General features: G+C 36.5%; 1 protein-coding gene across 3 annotated transcripts in view; it reads left to right on the top strand.

The window, feature by feature from the left end:
• DMD (dystrophin) overlaps positions 1–21,011 on the top strand; it is a 1,834,617-nt gene that overhangs the window by 537,322 nt on the left and 1,276,284 nt on the right. For all 3 annotated transcript variants that reach the window (XM_030304767.1, XM_030304766.1, XM_030304768.1), the window contains 4 exons: positions 4,420–4,590; positions 10,324–10,506; positions 16,702–16,836; positions 18,459–18,608. In XM_030304767.1, coding sequence (XP_030160627.1) covers positions 4,420–4,590; positions 10,324–10,506; positions 16,702–16,836; positions 18,459–18,608 — 639 coding nt within the window. The remainder of the gene's footprint in view (positions 1–4,419; positions 4,591–10,323; positions 10,507–16,701; positions 16,837–18,458; positions 18,609–21,011) is intronic.

Genomic DNA, 21,011 nt, shown 5'->3' with positions numbered 1-21,011 from the left:
TGTAACTCACACCACAAAAATTAAGACAAGATGTGTTAAAGACTTAAAATACCTGAAACCATGAAATCCTTAGAGGAAAACGCAGGGAGAAAGTTCTTTGACGTTTATCTTGGCAGGGATTTTTGGATATGACACCAACACACAAGCACCAAAAGAAAAATAAATGGAACTACATCAAACTGAAAAGCATCTGCACCTCAAAAGTAACGATCAGCAAATTTAAAAGATAGCCTACAGAATGGGAGGAAATATTTTCAAACCGTGTATCTGATAAGGGGTCATTAGCTAAAATATACAAGGAACTTGTACAACTCAGCAAAACACAATCTGGTTTAAAAATGGGGAGAGAAACTGAATAGATGCTCTTTCCAAAGAAGACATACAAATGGCCAAAAGTTACATGAAAAAATGGTCAGCATCCCTAATCAGGGAAATGCAAATCAAAACCACAGTGAAACATGACCTCACATCTGTTAGAATGGCTGTCATCAAAAAAGGCAAGAGAGAGCCAGTGTTGATGAGCATGTGGAAAAACAGGAACCCTCGTGCACTGTTGATGGGGATGTAAATTGGTGTGACCACTATGGAAAACAATATGGAGATTCCTCAAAAAAATTAAAACTAGAGCTATCTTATCCAGCAGTCCCACTTCTGCATATAGTTCCAACGGAAATGAAATCAGAATCTCAAAGAGGTATCTGCACCCCCACGTTCATTACAGTATTATTCACAAAAGTCAAGATCTGGAACAACCTTAATGTTCAGCACTGGATGACTGTATAAAGAAGATATGGTGTACATATACATATATGTGTGTGTATACACGTACATACGTAATTACATATATACCTACAATGGAGTATTATTCAGACATGAGAAAGGAAATCGTGCACTTTGCAAAAACTTGGATGAACTTTGAGGGCATTGGGCTACGTGAAATGAGTCAGAGAAGACCTAATAGTGTATAATTTTCTATGAGGAATCTAAAAAAGGTGAACTGTAGAATAGAGTAGTGGCGGTGGTTGTCAAGGCTGGGGGTGGGGCAAATGGAGAGATTTCAATCTAATGTTATAAACTTCTAGTTATACACTGAATAAGTTCTTGAGATCTAATGTATAGCCAGGTAACTAAAGTTAACAATACTGCATTATATGCTTGTAAGTTGGTAAGAGAGTGGATCTTAAATGTTCTTACCACGAAAAGAAAAAAAAAAATGGGAATCATGTGAGGTAATGGAAGTGTTAACTAATCCTATTGTGGTAATTGTTTCACAGTATGTATATTTATAAAATCATCACATTGCATACCTTAAACTTATAAAGGGTTATATGTCAATTATATGTAAATAGAGCCGGGGGTGGAGGGCAGGTAGTGAAGTGAGGAAGGGCAATGCTGAATGTTGCGTTCAGGAATTCTAGAACAGGAAACATGAAGAACTTTCTGTTCTGTACTTAGTTGTGGCAACGTCATCTTAAACTGTGGGGGTAGATTGCACACTTTCAGGCTAGAATGTTTGCATCACTAGTATGACAAAGGTAAGGGAAAAATTGCCTATACCTTTTTATAGATCCTTCTAAAATATGAAACAAAAAAATTAATATCTCTGTCTGATCAGGCATAGAACTATGGAATGTTAAGCTTTGAAAAGACCTTGGAAATCGTGTGGTCCAACTTTTAGATTAGTTATAGAGCAGAGATAAAGAAAAATGAGGTGTTGTCTTCAGGTTCACTTAACTTGCTACCGATTGAGTCCAGGTATCCTGATTCCAAAGCTGATGTTCTTTCCAGTACATTTGTGCTGTCACCTCAGAATGACTTCCTGCCTGGTTTTCCTTAAAAAAAAAAAAATCAGTCCTGATTCCTTTCTTCTGGCTTAGTTTAATAGCATGTGTGTGTGTGTGTGTTTGTTTGTTGTTTGTTTGTTTGTTTTTACTATAAGTCTTTGGCTAAGTTCCATTAGTCATTCTAATATTGTCACTTTGCCAACTGCCTGAAAAGATTATAGCAGACGATCTAAGTAGAAATTGAGCAACCTGTTTACTTACACTGATTATAGGCTCATTGATTATGTAAATAGTCTTTATACTTTAATTAGTATAACTGTTAGGCATACTGTTCTACCTGTGTCACAGTGAAGCAATTATTTACATTTCAGTGGATCACCAAGGAGAGTAAAGAACTGAAAGTTGTTTTAATATCATTATATTAGGATTAAGATGGTTGTAAAGAATAAGGAAAATTAATATGGTTCTGCACATATTTAGTATTTGGTAGATTACATGAAAGTGTTATTATACTAAAATTATCAATTATATGTTAAGACTGTTCAATTAAAATTACATTACTTGAAAGATAGAACTCTACTTAATTTCACGGGAAAGAATTGACGACATTGGAGTAGAGTTCCTTTTTTTAAGTAAAAGAGGCACAATATATAATCATTGTAGTACAAAATTAAAATTTTACCCTCAGTGTGGTACAACAGGGTACTTTGTAACAAGTGATTAGCATTCACAATTTTATTTTAGATATTTAAAGTTTTCTGTTTTTCTGGTTAATAAGTAATACATTCTTCTCTAAAAATTAGTACCTCAGGAATCTATGAAGATTTAAAATCACAAGTCTCCTATTACCACACATAATGTTTTGCAACCTGCTTTTTAATCTTGAAATTATATACTGAACAACTTTCACTTCAGTACAGATGTATTGGTGCTAGATAGTATCCCATTGTGTGTGTGTGTGTGTGTGTGTGTGTGTGTGTGTGTGTATCTCACAATTTATTTAACTTACTCTCCGTGGAAGCACATTTGGATTTGTTTCTGATATGTTGCTACCTTCAAAGCTGAAATGAACAGTGTTCATGCCACTTTGTATTTCTGTGGTGTTGTGATTTTTCCTTTCTCATTCGTGATTTGGAGTCCTTTCTCTTTTCTTTTTGATAAGTTTGCCTAGGGGGTTATCAATCTTATTATTTCTTTCATAGAACCAGATCCTAATTTCATTGATCTGTTCTATGGGATTTTTTTTTGTTTCTATACCATTTATTTCTGCTCTTATCTTTATTATTTCCCTTCTTCTTGCTTTAGGCTTCATTTGTTCTTTCCTTAGCTCCATTAAGTGTAAGGTTAGGTTGTGTATTTGAGATTTTTCTTACCTTTTGAGGTACGCTAGTATGACTGCTTTGGCTGCATCCCAAAGGTTTTGGATCATTGTGTTTTCATTTTCATTTATTTCTATGTATTTTTTTTCCTGTCTTCTTTAATTTCTCAGTTAGCCCATTCATTCTTTAGCAGGATATTCTTTAACCTCCATGTATTTTTGGTCTTTCCAAATTTTTTCTTGTGGTTGACTTCAAGTTTCATTGCTTTTTTAACAAATTATTTATTTATTTATATTTTGAGAGTGAAGGAGAGCACAAGTGGGGAAGGGGCAAAGAGAGAGAGGGAAGGAGAAAGTCCCAAGCAGGCTCCACACTGCAAGCATGGAGTCTGATGCAGGGCTTGAACCCACAAACCCATGAGATCATGACCTGAGCTGAAGTCAAGAGTTGGATGCTTAACTGACTGAGCCACCCACATACCCCAAATTTCATAGCTTTGTGGTCAGAAAATATACATGGTATGGGCGCAGTGTTTTGGTATTTGTTGAGGCCAGATTTCTGACCTAGTATGTGTTCTATTCTGGAGAGTGTCCCATGTGCACTTGAAAAGAATGTGTATTCTGCTGTTCTAGGATGGAATGTTCTGAATATATCTGTTAAATCCATCTTGTCCAGTGTGTCATTCAAAGCCCTAGTTTCCTTGTTGATTTTCTGCATAGATGATCTAAGTGCGTTGTTAAAGTCCCCTACTGTTATTGTATTATTATCAATGAGTTTCTTTATGTATGTTACTGTTTTGTATATTTGGGTACTTCCATGTTGGGGGCATAAATATTTACAATTATTCATACCCCCTTTTGTACACTGTGTTTTGTATGATTCATGCTTTAAAGTGGAAGAGTAAAGAAAAATTAAAAAATACAGTGGAAGAGTAGACTCAGATTTATGAACATTAGAAACCGTGCCAATAAATTTATGTATCCAACTGAGACATATTATGAAAAAGTCTTTTTCTCTATTCTTCATTCACAGAAAAGCATAGCCCCACACACAGCTAAATTATAGTCAGAGGGGGAATATGTTCATTTTATTACGTATGCCAAGTAAATGGCTATATCTTATTTTAACACTAATGTGAAATTAAGTATAACCAATCGCCATGAGTTATTTCCTCATTCATGTAAGCTTTTTTACTTGTTACTTCATCTTTTCTATCTAAACTTTCAGTTATTTACAGACTGTTGAGTAATAATATAATGACAATGTTTTGTGACTTTCCATATTCATGCTTTGCTTGTTGCTTTGTTTTATGGAAGGTCTATGCCAGAAAGGAAGCTTTAAAGGGAGGTTTGGATAAAACTGTAAGTCTTCAGAAAGATCTGTCAGAGATGCACGAATGGATGACGCAAGCTGAAGAAGAATACCTAGAGAGAGATTTTGAATATAAAACCCCAGACGAATTACAGACTGCGGTTGAAGAGATGAAGGTAAAATAAACCAAGTAAAATGAAACAAAGAAAGAAAAAAAAGAAAGACGCAACATTGCTTAACATTGTGATTCTGCACTGTCTGTTCTTTCCTTGGCTTAGTAGTGGAGGTTTATTTTTAATGAATTCAGCTTCAAGTTCGGTACACATTATGGATTCTGAAACATTTATTTCTTTTAATGCATTGTGGTCAAAATATAAATATTGGCTATCACTGTAAGGAACATTTTCCCCATGAAATTATATAGTATTAAGATACTGGAATCAGCTTGTCACATTAGCTGTTTCCAGTGATGAAAATTCAAATTGAAAATATATCAAGTCTTAATGCAGTGACCGTTGAAAATGTAGTTAACAACCTGTGTTAATTTTTAAAGGGGGGGTTCTAAGAATTTGGATACTAAGTACTTTAACAGATGGCTTTTAATGTGAATAAAAAGCACTGAGTTTACATGGACTTCTTCTGAAACAGTAGCATAAAAATTTATGTTGATTTGGGACCGGGGAAAGTAGTATGTAGCAGGGACTGGGAAGTGAGGCCTGAAGTAGAATCTATGCAGTGGCCTTGGAAAACTCAGAGATCTCTACTTTGTCATGTCTGCACCATGTCATTTTCGTTTCTTTTTTTTTTTTTAATTTTAAAGTTTTACATACATATGATTTTTTAAATTTTAAATTTATCTATATAGATTCCAGTTAGTTAACATACACTGCAGTATTTGTTACAGGAGTAGAACCCAGTGATTTGTCACTTTACATACAGTACACAGTGCTCATCCCAACAAATGCCCTTCTTAATACCTGTCACCCATTAGCCCATCCCCCCACCAACACCCTATCTAGCAATCCCCAGTTTGTTCTCTGTATTTTAGAGTCTTCCACCATGTCATTTTCTAATGTGAATGTATGTACTGAGAGTTGAAACTTGCATGTAAGTAAATTGCCTGACTCAGAGTGGGCCTCCAGTGATTTTTAACTATAATGATAATTGTTATCTTTCTGTAGTAGCAGTAACACATCATTTAACCACACGATCCTGCATTAAATATTAATAAATACTTGGCTCATAGCCTCATGACAAAAAAAATCATTATGGAGACAGACACTTGTGTTTAAAATCTGTTTTTTTCCCTTGCCAACTGTTGGTAAACATGGTTGAGTTTCCTAAACCCAATGGGCTTGACCCCCTCATTTGTGGACTAGGTATCAAAGTGCCTGCTATTCAGTACTATTATAAAGATGAAATAGGAAAGTTCTCAAGCAATGTCAGGCAAAAAATAGACACCCATAACAAAGTAATTATTATTACCGTTATTATTGTCATCGATGCTGCATGGTAAGAAATTAATTACATATACTTTATTATATAATTTATATAATTCGGTGAATAGTTACTATAGGTAGAAAATACATCACAACTGATATGTTTAAATATCACTAGATTATGTAGTTTTTGTCACATGTACAAAGTAAAATTAAAACATATAAGGATATAAGACTATATTTGGGTAAACGGTGATAGTTTTCAGGGTATTAAAAGCTACAAAGTTGTTCTAATCTAATAATACTACGTATCACTTATTCATATAAGCAAAAAAAACATTAATCGCATACTTACTATGTGCCAAATACCATTTTAGACAATGAACATGGTGGTGACTAAGACATAAAAGTGACCTGACTTGGAACTTACGTTCTAGTGGAAGGAGAGCAGGCATTGAATGGAGAAATAAACTCTTTTGAGATCATGGTAATTTGCCTAAAACATGAAGCAAGATTGTGAAATAAAAAAATAATTGGGTTTAGGTGGGACTTGCAGGCGGTGAAATGGTATTTTAGAAAGGTTTGACATGTAGGGAATTTGTGAGACATTATCTTTAGTCTGAGATATGAATCCTAAGAAAAAGCCTTAAAAAACCTCATAGAAGCACATTCCAATCAGAGGTAAGAGCTCCTACAAAGACCTTAAGTCTCATTGGGAAGAGAAAGAAGCCTGCCAGCCTGAAGAGAGTAAAACAAGATAAATGACCTGAGATGATTTTGAGGGGTTTGGTAGATAACTGCTGATACAGGAATTTAGTAGGGTTTGGGGGAGTTTTCGTGAAAAGTGAAAGGGGAAACCCATTGTAAGCCTTCAAACAAGAGACTGTAATGATTTTAAATTTGACTGTGGGGAGGTCACTCTTAGGGAAATTATATCATTATAGATGGTGAGAGCTAGAAGATTCTTTGGAAGCAAAAGAGTCCACACTTGGCCTCTGGTGATCCAAAAACTGAAATCTTCACGTAGGTTGAATAATGTAGTCATAGTCACAGGCTTTATCTGTGGGAGAACTAAGAGTAAAGAATATATTTAATTCCCACCCATGCCATCCCATCCCAAGCGATTCCAAGACATTGTTTTTTCTTTTGTTTTGTTTACTTTTCAAGTCATGTGCATCCCTGTTTGCTTTCCTCTCACATTTCAATCCCCTCCTGGCTGTTTCCACAGTCTCCTCTAATATTATGTAGCCACTGCCCCAGATCCCTAAGTAGATAATCAGCAGTGAGCTTGTGTGCAGCTGCTGTACTTCTCCCAGTTCCTTTCTTTGGCTCTGTCCCTCTTTTGGCCCTCTTCCCTCTCCCCTTGAACAGTTTGCCTATCTGGCTAACCAGATCCTTTTTTTTTTTTTTCAGTGCTACAGAGCAGACTGTGTGATATTTAAAACTTTTACACACAGTTCTCGATATGAGAAACCCAATTAGTCCACTTTGATTTACTTGTTGAAATAACTGATCTAGCTACCACATCGGTCCAGTATGGGGTTGATACTGGAAAGAGGAAACACTTGGGCAGCCTATGACAACAACAGCCAAGGGAGTTGGCAAGAAGAAGATGCATTTTCTCGTTTGTTTGCTTTTTTTTTTTTTTTTTGCCTGCCAATCAAGGTAATCCCTTCAGGTCTGTTTCACTAGTTAGAGGGTAGTGATGGTACCTTGTCCGGTCTTCCTCCTGTGCTCACATTGAGAGCACATTTGTCTTCATTGTCAAAAGAGACTGGCAGACCTACTCAGACGTCTCTCCCTAATTTACTCAGGGAAAAAGTGGAGATGTCCTTCCGTGTATTTATGCTATTTCCTGTGCTTTAATGAAAATGATAGTGCTGTTTTCGTAACTTCTTTTCACCCCTATAAATAAAACCTTTTAATTAACATAAAAGAACCTAGGGGAGTGTTTGATAAACAACACCTGACTTCAAAATTCTTTTGGAGTTCTACAGTGTCTAAATGGTAAAACTTTATATTAAACCTTTAAAAAAATCTCTGATATTTCACTTTCAACGTTTTCTTCTTTATATATTTTTTTAACTACACTTTCGTAACCCCAGTCCTTGTGCTTCCCAGAATTACAAAGATGTATTTACTGTTGTCGTATGTGTAACAGACTAGAACTGTGATTCTTACAACTGAGTGAGCATCACGTTCACCTAAAGGACTTGTTCAGACACAGACTTTTAGGCCCCACCTCATAAGTTCTGATTCAGTAAGTCTGGAGGAAAACCTGAGAATTTTTATTTTGAACACATTGTCAGGTGATGCCAGGGACCAAGTTCCAAAGTGGTTTCAAGGAACCATATTTTGAGAACCACCGATTTGAGATACTGGCAATGAAAGGTGTCTGAGCATATGATGGTTAGGTTCATGGAAACAAAGGGAGGAAAAAACATAATTTCTGATGAGGATTTTACCTAAATTCTACCAACCATTATTTAGTTTTCTACCTTTTCTTCCGGTGGAAAAATTTTACCACCTTTTCTCCTGTGAATGTTTCCCTGCTTCTAAGCTTGTTTAAGAAAGAATTTATGCAAGCCTACAAAGGAAGAAAGAAATGTTTCTCATCCTGTGTTTTTTGTAGTTGTATGGGTTGTGTGTAACTTGAATGAAATGTAATTGCATTCATTGGATACTGCACAGCATGCTTCTTCATTTCGTGGAGGATTTGAGATGGGCTTAACATAAACTAGAAGAAAGAAGATGTAGATTCCAGGATGACTTCTCTAAACACTTTGAAACTCACTTTTCTCATGTTGAATATTCTGCAAGGTTTTGTTAAAGAACCACCAAAGTAGCACCTACAGCATGTCTGTCATGGCCCAGAGCAGCACATACGAAGTGATTAATGTTGTCAGAATTGTTTGCAATGCTAAAATTACTGTAGTGAAAATACGGTTTGTATAGACACAAAGCTCATGGTCAGTAATAGCAAAAACAGATTGGAGAATTTTCAGCTAAAATTTTCAATGAAATAAATTAAAATCAATGAAGGCAATCATTTAGTATTCAAAACAACTTGGATTTGTCATCATATTGTATACGTTTAAGGCATTATGGGAGTAAATCCAAAAGCATAGGGAGATTGTGTTGAAACATACAAAGGCATTTTATAGCTGAGCTTGTCCATTTTTTGCCCATATCCCCTTACTCTCACTCACTACCCTGCATGTAGGTCCAACTTCCCCCTGCCAGAACCTGTTCTTCTTTATGTAAGGGCTTTTTGTGCTTCCTGAATCCCACCTTTCCCACCTATGTGTTAGGCCTCACTAGGATGAAATTAACATTCCCCCAACAGCCTTCAACCAGTGAAAGGACTTCTGTAATAAACCCAACTTGTCCAATTATATGCACCTAACTTGGTTGTAGGAGTCAGAGAATATTAGAACTTGTGGTAGGATTTGGGCTGGTGTTAAATGATTTGAGGGAGAAATGATTTGAGGGAGAGTTGAAGAGCTTTGCTTTGGATTGCATGTTGTCACTGCCTGGGAATAACTCTGTGATTGGTAGCTTAATAAATCTGTCCTGGAATGAAGGAATACTAGAGTAAATTTGGCAGTAGAATTGATAAAGAAGCAGCACAGAGTCATATTAATGGGGACCGGGAAGTGTTTGGGTTTGTGTGGTTTGGACAGTGTTTATATTTTGTACGTATTCTAACATGGCTATGGAATATAGTGGTATTGTTGTCATGATCCACAATGGTAACAAAGTAGCCTTGCGTGATGTCGATATTCTGCGAAACAATTTATCTTCGACCTGAGAAGAGCAAAAAGGTATGGCTGAGTACCAGGTAGCCTCCTTCCTAGCAGAGGCTGCTATTCTCCTCTTTCTGTCGTATGTGTTCAGTTACTGAATAGAACTTTCTTTTGTCAAAATACGGTCCTGGATGTGGCATTAAGAAGACTTTTTTATATCAATTATCTTTCGATTTAAACAATGATAATTGCACTGATTTCAATATTACTCATCCATCTGAGTAATTTATAAATGATTTCAATTCTAGAGTATGGGATATTTTTGAACATAGTACTGAAATACTTGTTTCTTGTTTTATATGTGTGTGTGTGTCTCTCTCTCTCTGTGTAGACATGTGTATACACACATACACACACATTTATATTTGAAAGAAAGAGAGCACACCACAAATACATACCCACGTGTAGACTGCTTTGCACACCATTCGGATTAAAGTGCTGTTATGTTCTGATGATATTTTTTTTCTTTCTGACTCCAAATTCTAGTTAAACCTAAATTAACGGAAGTTATTATAGTCACCATTGGATTTATTTTGATTCATCTTCTAATAGGGATCTAACCGGAATCTTGTGGGGAAGAAAGTATATGATAGACAGGAATGCATTTTGGAAGTAAAGCCATTGCCTCACTCACTATTAAGAAAGAGCATTCTTTATTTTTCAGAGAGCTAAGGAAGAGGCCCAGCAAAAAGAAGCAAAAGTGAAACTCCTTACCGAGTCCGTCAATAGTGTCATAGCTGAGGCTCCCCCTGCAGCACGAGAGGCCTTACAGAAGGAACTTGACACTCTAACCACCAACTACCAGTGGCTCTGTACCAGGCTCAATGGAAAATGCAAGACCTTGGAAGTCAGTTGCTTTTCTTGATCTTTATTCATTATGTGTCAGTTTATGGTCATGTATGATGCTCTGCAATTAAGAACGTGAACACTGGTGTAAGACTACTTAGGCTTGAGCATTTCTATTTCAGGTACTTAGCCTAGTGCTCAGTAAATGTGAGCAGTTCTAATTCTAATTCTTCTTACTACTACCATTATTATTAGGTCACAAAAATCTTACAGGTTTTCTCAAGACTTATAGAAGCCGGTCTTTTTCATATATTTGCATGTGCATAAGATCGTAAGTATTTTAGAAAAGCATTTCATGGAGAAGTGTACTTTATTATAATTGTTTTTAATAACCGCTATGCCCTATAGAGTTCTTCACAGGACATGTTGCCTGGCTCTTTGGGAAGGACATTTTACATTATATTTATTATCATAAGTGCTGCTTTATCTTCTTCACATGCTCCTACCCCTTAGATTATGCTTATCTGGAAATAGCTGATAAATAATTCATGTGTCTCAAATGATTACTGTGTTACTGCATCAAAAATAAATTATGATCCTCCTTGTGAAAATACTGTTTACTAACAGTAAGGATTGTGCCCAGGGGCAGAAAACTTTACCTAGCACTAAAAGCTGATGCTGCCAGATACTGCTCACTAGCTGGCCTTTAAGTCCTCCTCCCCCACATGAAGTGAGTCATTTCCGTGAATATAGTTGATAAAGAATTTATATATATTCCAACCAAGTGGAGAGGAAATAAAAAGGGACTGGGTGGCTTTATAACTTCAAATAGAAGAGGTCATAAGTGTGATCACAGATGAGAAATAGAGGGATAGTCCAATAGTCTTGGAAATTTTATTAACATAAAAATAAAAGACACCTTTAGAAAACATATCCCAAAATAGATTTCTGAGGGATTAGCATATCTTTTAAATGGACCACATGGCCAACAGGAAGCAAAGAATGATAATGACATAAAGAAATTAAGAACAGAAGAAAATATTTAAATGTTTCATTTAAATATTGTCAGAAAGCAATTTCCTAGATAATAAAAGTGCCTCCCTCATGGAGCATATAGTGAATTAGTTCTGACTTCCCTGAAACTCCATGTCATACCTTTCCTTCCCTTCCCATTCTTTCTTTTATTTTCTGTAGCACTCAGACAACAGATTTTGCTTTCTCTCTCTGTCTCTCTATTTGTTTGAGTATGGTGGAACACAGTGTTCCAGTAGTTTCAAGTGTAAGTGTAGTGATTCAACAACGCTATACATTGTGCTATGCTCACTACAAGTGCGGCTACCATCTGTCACCATATGCTATTATCTAAAGGTTTCCCCTTAATATTGTCTACATTTCCATTTCTGTCTATTGGATTCTGTGTATTTTTCTGAAATCCGTCTTCCATTTCTCAAATGATCTCTTCAACTGACTACTGTATATTTCATCCTTTGATATATAAATATACTCATCTCTATATACACATCATCCTCTATATGTGTGTGTTTATAATTTTCTATTTTTTCAAAACCTTATTTTCCATTTCCTGAGATTTTACTTACTTATTTTGAAGTTTATCTCTTCTTTTATACACTCTTCTGGTTATGCATAATTAATTCTATTCCTTTTGTGAAACAATTTAAACCTATGCAGTTCTTTTGGTTGAGAAGTCTCTGTGAGTCATGAGCATGAAAGAGTTTTGGTTTCCCAATAACTGTCACCAACCATGTCAAACATCAATTTCTGCCTAGTAGTTGGCTTCCTCATCACTATTGCAGTCTGACACCATGACTTTTGATTCACTTTTAATTATTAAAATTTAGTCTTATTTAAATTTTGATCTCATAGTTTATTAACATCTTCCATTAGTTTAGGATAATCTCTGGCTTCAGCAAATTATACAGAGGTGGGAGTGAGAAAAACAATGATCGTAGAGTCCCTCCCTTCCAGTAAGTTTGTGGATAGTGATCATATTGTGTTGCTTTAAGGGAGGTTAATGAGGAGAATGTATACTCTTCATATCAGTGTCCTTTTCTTTGCTGGTCACAACTGCTGTACCCTCTCATTAACACCCACAGACACCTGTTATGATGAATATGTTATCACCAGATTTAGTAGGTTATCCCCACTGGTTTATCTGGCTTGTTCTCTATAGACTTGGTGTGGTCTTTTGGGGATCCATATTCATATAGACTGTGAATCCCCAAAAGGATCTTCTCTGCACTCTTGGTACCTTGGAGTATTCAACACAATTTCAGGCTGACTCTTGCCAGTAGCTTTAAACCACATTCTCTAGATAGTTACTTCCTGTAAGCCCATGTTTCCATGATACCCTGGAGCCTTACTTCCCCACCACATTTCATCTTAGCCTGCAAACACAGACAGATCCCCATCTCCCATAACTGTCAGAAATTAGAAACTTCCAAGAGTTGTCCTTGATTCCTCTTTGGCCATGCCAGAAGCTCAGGAGGGAATGCATACCGACAATCTTTTTCTGAACGTACCCACCCATTTGATGAGTGAAATTATTTTAGATCCTTTAAAGAAAAGGGACCAGATGGGTTTCTCTTAAACACTGCAATAAAAAGTTGAGGGAAAAGGATTGCCTCAGAGGCATGTGGCTGGCTCAGTTGGTAGAGCATGTGACTCTTTATCAGGGTTGTAAGTTCGAGTCCCACGTTGGGTGTAGAGATAAATTAAAAAAAAAAAAAAAAAAAAAAGAATTGCCTCACTTTCCAGTTCTCCCCCCTGCACATCCTCCATTGCCCCTGCATCAGCGCCCTGTCTTTAGCCACTGCTTATGAAAGCATGTAGCAGAAGTTTCTATTCTAACATAGAATGCAGGGAAGTTAATGCTTTCATTTCTTAAGTATGAGCTCTAGTTGCCAATCTGAAGAAAAATAGATCCTACTGGCAACTTCTAACACCAGGCTAAACTTATTTATTATAAAATTCTTTATAATTGCACTGTCTTTAGATTATAACTTGTGGATTCTACCATTCTGTATAACTAGTGACTGTCTTGAATGGCAGGGAATTTCCTCACATGGCTTGTAATTTTTGTGTATGTTTGAGCTCACCTTTAGTAGCAATTGTTTTACTAGACATCCTTTATCCTCTGGTCCTTAAGAGTTTTTTCCTAATGTTTCTACCAGAGTCTTAGAAATCTTACATTCTACTCTCAGGTGTGATATAAACTTAGGTTTCAGCTTTTTGTGTGTGAATCCTTATTTTCCAACCAAAATCCAAAGGATTCTCAGCCTCCTTGCTAATTCATTCCTTTTACTCCAGTGGGTAGGGATTTTATAGCTCTTGTTTTCAGGATAGGTGACACACAACTTTATGCTTTTCCATCTCCCTGAAATGCATGAGACCAGTGCCTCTCTTTTCATCCCAAGTTAGTGTTGAATATGCTAGCTTTTATGTCATATATCCTGTTCTGATATTCCAGTATTTTGGTAAGCTTGGCCTCCCCACTTCTACCTGTGCCTAATTTCCCTCTTTGTTTCTGCTGCATAAGGACTTTCATATTTCATAGTACAGCCATGAACTCAAATATTTTCCTTTATAATTCATCTAGCATTTCAATACTACCGAAGGAGGGAGTGGAGGGATTATCACATCAGCTCAATTCACCATTTTGAATGGAAGTTTCCGTTATTGTTTGTAATCTCTTCAGAGCCAGTGTGAGTTCTGTGATTTCAGAGTAGTTTTAAGTTCCAAACTGTTAAGCTTAACAGTTATTCTAAGTGGCTTTTAGCCCTAATTCAGGCTGCAAGACTACATTTTATTTTGCAAAGGTGACCTGTAAAGCCAGTACATTCAGCCTCTCCAGCTGTGCCCTTCAGATACGTTGAGGACACAAGGGGCCATCCATCCTGATGGTTAAATCAGCAAGGTAGTTCATTACCTCAATCTGCACCAAAGTTAATAAGACACATTACCAATCACATCTCCTTATCTTCAAAGCTCTAAAGTACCCTCGGGTATTTAAGGAGATATTTATATTTTCCCACTGGGATCTTTGCCCAGAAGGAAGACAGCCTGTAGTCCAGCAGGAGCTGGAAATGACCCAGATTTAAGATTTCTAGCACCTTTTAAAACAAAATACTTAATTTCACTTTCTATATTAAACTGCCCACAAGATACCAAGCAAGTAGTACTGGGTGTCAAGGCAGGTTAAGACTGATACTTTTCATCAATCAGAGAGGGAATGTACCTCCTTCCATCATTTGCATGGATTATAAGCAAAGTGAAAATATGGGAAATCTGATAGAATGTTTGGTTTCTCTTGAAATAAAACTTCCTTCCTTGGCTTTATTTTTAATGGTATTAGGGGGTGGATAGTGGGATGTGGTGATTGCACTACTGTATTTATAGGTTTGCCCAATATTTCCAATCTCAAAGCTAATGGAAAATGACCATTTTTGTATTCTTATCCTCTAGCACATCTTCCTACTTTTTCCCCAACATCTATAACCATAATCCAGAAATTTGCCTTGATTATTTCTTTGCTTAAAAATGTTTTATCACACACATATGAATATCTAAATAATATGTTGCTCAGTTTTGCTTGTTTGGGCATTGCAAACAAATCATAACATATAACATTTAGTTTTCTAGGGCTTGCCCATTTTGCCCAACAGTTTTGTGTCTGAGACTCTTCCATGTTGTTCTGTGTGATGAAATTTCCATTTTTACTTCTATGTTCTCTGTTTAAATGTAATACAGTGTATTTATACATTCTCCTGTTAGCAGACACCAAGGCTGTTCTAAAAAATGTTGTTTATTACAAAAAGTGCTGAAATGAATACTCTCTTAACTGTCTTTGTCGTCTACACAAAGCAGTTCCTCTGAGGATGTGTACCTAACAGTGGAGTTGCTGAATTGTTGCCTATGTGAATATTCACCTTAGTGAGAATGACAAATTGTTTTCCAAAATGGTCATTCCAGTTTACACACCCACTGGCAATAAATACAAATTTTTGTTAATGCGTATCTTCTCTTACACTTGAAATTGTTAAACTTCTCACTTGTGTCAGTCAGTCAACATGGCATGCATATCACATTGCAATCTTGAGTTACATTCCCTTGATTACTAATAAGGATGAACATATTTTCATATGTTTATTGGGTACACATGTATCTTTTTCTTTGAAAAGCTGGTTCAGATTTTCCTTTCATTTTCTATTGGGATGTCTGTTCACCTTTAATTGATTTGTTGGCATTCGTTTCTTACTTACCTGTTAGAAATTTTGCAATTGTTTTCTTCAAGTTTGAGGCTGTTTTTCAATGTCTTTATGGTGCCTTTTGATGAATAGAAGGGTTTATTTCTAATGTAATCACATTTATTCATCTCTGTCTTATGGTGTTTTTTTTTTTTTTTAACAAAATGTCTTATTTAAGATCTCCTTTTCCATACCCAAAGTCAAAGAATACTTTTTTATGTATTCTGGTTGCAATCCTAAAGTTTTACTTTTTTTATATACGAGTATGTTTGTTTATTACAGTCATCATTTTTTAATACATATTGCAAGCCATTTAAAAATAGTCATAGCCTTGAAATAGTTACTAGTCATATTCCTCTTAATATACCTGAAAGAAATAATTTGAAATAGGGAAGAATATCCATATCCCCTGATGATGCTCACCTCAAATTTATAATAGCGAATAAAACTAAAAATAGTCTAACTACCCAAAAAGTGTTGCTTGTTAAGAAAACAAAAGTATAGCCACTTTAATGAAATTTGAGATTTTCATTAAAAATGTCTTCTTCGTAATATGGAAAAATTGTATGTATGGTGTAAGGTTTCAAGAGCACTATAACTAAATATGTACTTTAATGTTAACTATCAAATTACTTACATGTGATAAAGTTTAAAGGAGGTCACAGAAAAGTGGTCATGGTTAATGTTTTGAGATGTTAGATTTGTATATGCATTTTTAGATATTCTTTTATTTCTTTTACTTTCCATACTCTGTTGTTGATGAATCATTTTTCTATTTAGAAAAAGTAAATCACTGACCCTGTAGTTAATTTCTGTAATAGAAGGTTTCCTTAATGATTAGTAATTATAAACATATTAGATGATCCGCATGACCAGGGTGAATGATGTGAAATAAACATGTTCTATTTTCAGAGTTTTACAAATGGAAATTCCAAAGTGTCGAGTCACTTTTGTATGAAATATTTCATCTGTGCTATGTATTTCTTTCTTAGGAAGTTTGGGCGTGCTGGCACGAATTATTGTCATACTTGGAGAAGGCAAACAAGTGGCTAAACGAAGTAGAATTCAAACTTAAAACCACGGAAAATATTCCTAGTGGAGCTGAGGAAATCTCTGAGGTGCTGGATGTAAGTGGTGAATTAATCTAGACGATCATAATTGATATGCACTGGACGCCCAGTACCAAGTAGAAAGTACAGAGCATACTTGCTAATGCCTCCCCGCACCCCACACTGGCACTTTGGGTGAAGCCTTTGTGTCTTCTAGAAACCTTCAAGGTTTTAAAGAGGCTTTAAATAACCTCTCCCAAAGGACATCTGTCTTTTTCTGAATTATGAGGTTCTCTGTTGCCACTTTTCTTTACTGCGTCAATCTTCCACATCCAGACCTGCAAAGACAGTTTGAATACACAGGCTTCCTCCTTTGCAGCAGAGCTAAACGGGATGATAACATAAAACGTTATTTCCAGTGTAAAAGCTACACTTACTGCATTGAAATATACTTTTATTATTTTTTGAGCCATACTTTTAAATTATTTAAAAGCATGAATTTGTACCTTACACAATGTTGTGAAGTATCAAATGGGCATGCTCTGATATTAGAAATATATCCTTAAAATGTACTACGTTTTCTGTACTACAGAATCTTAGTACCCTCTCAAGTTTTATTTTGAAGACCTTTCAAAAGTAAAATTTAAAGGAATTTGCATGTATAAACTTTGATTTATGTGAACTTCGAACAATAATTTATGTTCTGTCCATCTTATTGTACTTTTGGTTACCCTTCATATATAATGAATATGTAGTTTAGCTGTGTGGTTTTATATAGGCCCATTTGCAATGCAGTCCCTGTGTAAATGTGTTAAAGTGAGGTACATAAATTAAGATGGGAAGAAAATTGGAAAAAATGATTCCTTAGATAGCATTGAGACTCTGGAATGTTAGAACAGAAACCTAAACATCATATATCCAACTTACTGCTTTCCTCAAGAGAATTGTAGAACCTGAAGAGGGATCGGAGAACAATGAGAGTGGTCAGAAATGGACCCTAATGTTGGTCCTGCCCTCTTCAGAGGTGTGAACTGATGAAGCATTCCTTGTGAATCAGCCATGTGATGCATCTTCCAAAAAAGAGGCAGCACACACAGTGCATTAGTAGAAGAAGCATGGTGGCCAGAGCAAGGGGTGTGATGATGCGGTTATCCTATTAAATTATCAGATGGAAGGACTTCATCCTTATCTTTCTTGCCTTTCAGTCCAAAGATGGCTGCTCCACCTAAAAGCTGTGTGTGTGTGTGAAAAGTATGAAGGGCAAAGGGATTTTTTTTTCTAAATGTTACAACTTTTTTTTTCTTTTTTTAATTTGGGAAGGGAAACTGCTCTTGAATTTCTACCTGCGTATATTGTCAGAATCATGTCAGTTAGCCATCACTAGCTATAAAAGACGTTGAGAAATTGAGTATTTTGTCTTTCCAGGTGTAAAAGTAGAGGACATCACAGAAGAAGGTGGTTGTGCATAAGTTTTAAGTACCCCAGCCCACAGTCCTGCCACAGGCCCATGAAGATATACCTGCGAAAACATCCTATGTTTTAATAACAATGGTCTTTGATGTTTGATTATCCCAATTACGTATTGCTTGAAATTGCTTTTAACTTAATGATCTGTAAATAAGAAGATACTAAGCATTTTGTGTTAATTCAATATATTTAGAGAAAGAAGGGAAATAGTAATTATTGCAAATGTGTTTCAGTCACTTGAAAATTTGATGCAACATTCAGAGGATAACCCGAATCAGATTCGCATATTGGCACAGACCCTAACAGATGGTGGAGTCATGGATGAACTGATCAATGAGGAACTTGAGACGTTTAATTCTCGTTGGAGAGAACTACATGAAGAGGTATGACGAGAAGAGTGAAAAATCTTTTCAAATGGTTTCCATGTCTGATAAAATGAAGAGTACTTTCAATATAAGCTCAGCTTCCAGGTTTAAGAAATTGTCACGTGCTAAACATGAGTAAATTATTTACATGCACCCTTTAGTATTTTATCTTACAGACACATTATAAAGTATGGGTTTTAACAGGAAACTGAGACGTGCCAAATATAGTAATGTGCTCAAGTTCACAAACAGACAAGTTAGTCTAGTGTTCTACGTCAGATCTTAACTGACCACAGAATTCTTTTCCCTTCCCAAGGTTACCCAGCATGTGTAGGTACCCCTGTCCCTTTCTCCCTCTCCCCTGACCTTCCTCCCTCTCTGCCCGCCTTTCTCAATGCATGCACACGCATGTTATTGTCATGTGTGATGGGTTAGTAGTGCGTGTGATCCTATTACTACTCTAGAAATAGTTAATTCTTTCCAAGTACTATTAAAGAGTTTTAACTTATATATAACAGAGGAATTTTCATACTTAAAATTGATGGTGTGTGGTTTTTTTTTTTAATTTTTAAATCAAAATTAGGAGAAAATAACCTATTACTCCCAATCAAATAGTGTTTTGTGTACGCTCTCCTAAATCAAGAATGGATTGTCAACAAGAAAAACGTAGGTCATAATGAAGTTTAGTTTTATATCCACTTACTAAGTATGTCTATAACATGTGAGACCATGTTCTAAGGTTAAGTAATAAGTCGGCAAAGTTCTTCTCCTTCATTACTTATAGACACTGAGTAGTTACACAAAAAGTCACTGATTTCTTAGTGTGTTTGGGACATTAAAACAAACAGTATCCTTATAAGATGCAAAAAGGTGTGTTTAAAAGTTAATCACAGAGGGTTAGAGAACCCAGAAAAAGGGTGCACACCTGTGTGGGTCGGCAATGGAAGGCGTTTGGCGTACCTTTCCTAGAGAAAATTCACTGTAAATGACATTTTAAAAGTAGAGTAGGAGATTGCCAAATGGGCAAGTGTAAGAGGGTGATTCCAGATGGGTAGACATACACGTTCAAACACTTGGAAATATGAGGGGGTTATATATGCACATCTGCAAAACATTTGGTTTTGTTGGAGCATAAGGTACAGGTGGAGGAGCGTCTGAAGGCAGTATTGAACAAGTAGGCAGGAGCAGGGCTGCTGACAGAGATCTCTGCTTCTCAAACAGTCTGGTCTATAACCATGCACTCAGGAAACAACTGAAGGGTTTAAAATGTAAGGGGGAAGGAGAAGAGAGGTGCCTCATTCAGATCACATTACCCCCACAGAGGCTATGGAGGGTACGTGGTATAAGAGATAGGAGGATGGCAGGTAGTGAGACCAAGGAACTAGTGATATTTTTAGCTCAGTTGAAGGCAAGGGCAGTAGTGACAGGTACAGTGAAAATGAAATATCTAGGAGACCATCTAGGTTTCTGATTCAGGTGACTGGGTATCTCTTATTTTTCATAAACAAGATGGAGAAAATAAGAAAAAAGAAAGCAAGTCTGGAGGTGAAAAATCACATGTCACTTTTTATCTCCATTCATCCTGAAGTGCCTGCTTAAGTTTGATACCAACTAAAAGCAATCCCTGAGTCAAGGACTTGGGCTCTGGTAGTCAGTTTGGAAGATAATACCAAGAAGGACAAGTGAGGGAGTGTGGGGGAATGGCGGAATGAAAGCTTGGAAGGTTGATGAAGGGTACTTTTATCAGCGAGTTTCCACTGTGAGTGACAGGGTAGTCCAACTGGGAGCTTTATGGAAATCATGTAGAACACCAGTGCTCCAGAACATGCTCAGAATTGTCCCCCTGAGCTCATGGAAATTCGAGTGTTTACTCACCAGTTTCCCTCTCTTTTTGTTGGAGGATTGCCCTCAGGTGCTTAAAATCCCAGCACTTCTGGGCTGTTGAGGGCAGTCAAAGTATGAAGCGTGTGTGCTTACAGGGGGAATGTTATAGTGCTAGCAGAAACTGGCCACCATAGCTTCAGGTGAACTCAGAGCCATTGAGGGTAAGGGGTTATGTGGTAGGGTATCAACGAAGTTGACTGTAGTACCGACAAGGTGTCTAGGTGGGGATATTCTGTAAGTCAGTAAAAGAGAGATCCATCCACACGTCTGGAGTTAGAGTGATCCACACTAGTTTTACAGATGTAGGATTTACCAGGCCACGTGCTAGTTAAAACTGTAAAGCTCATGGCATCACCCCAGGTAAGCCAAAAGAAAATGAATCACGGACAGTATTTATGCATTATACATAAAATTAAGGGTTAGGAAATGGTGTTGACAAAGGCAACGAGAATGAACGGTCACGGAGGTATAAGGAGGCTCAAGTTGAAAGCAGGGTGCTTAAGAGCTTCCAGTTTATTAAGACAAGGCATGAAAAAA

The sequence above is a fragment of the Lynx canadensis genome, chromosome X, assembly GCF_007474595.2.
Source record: "Lynx canadensis isolate LIC74 chromosome X, mLynCan4.pri.v2, whole genome shotgun sequence".
NCBI classification, from domain to species: Eukaryota; Metazoa; Chordata; class Mammalia; order Carnivora; family Felidae; genus Lynx; species Lynx canadensis.
This window is presented reverse-complemented; position numbering and strand designations above follow the sequence as displayed.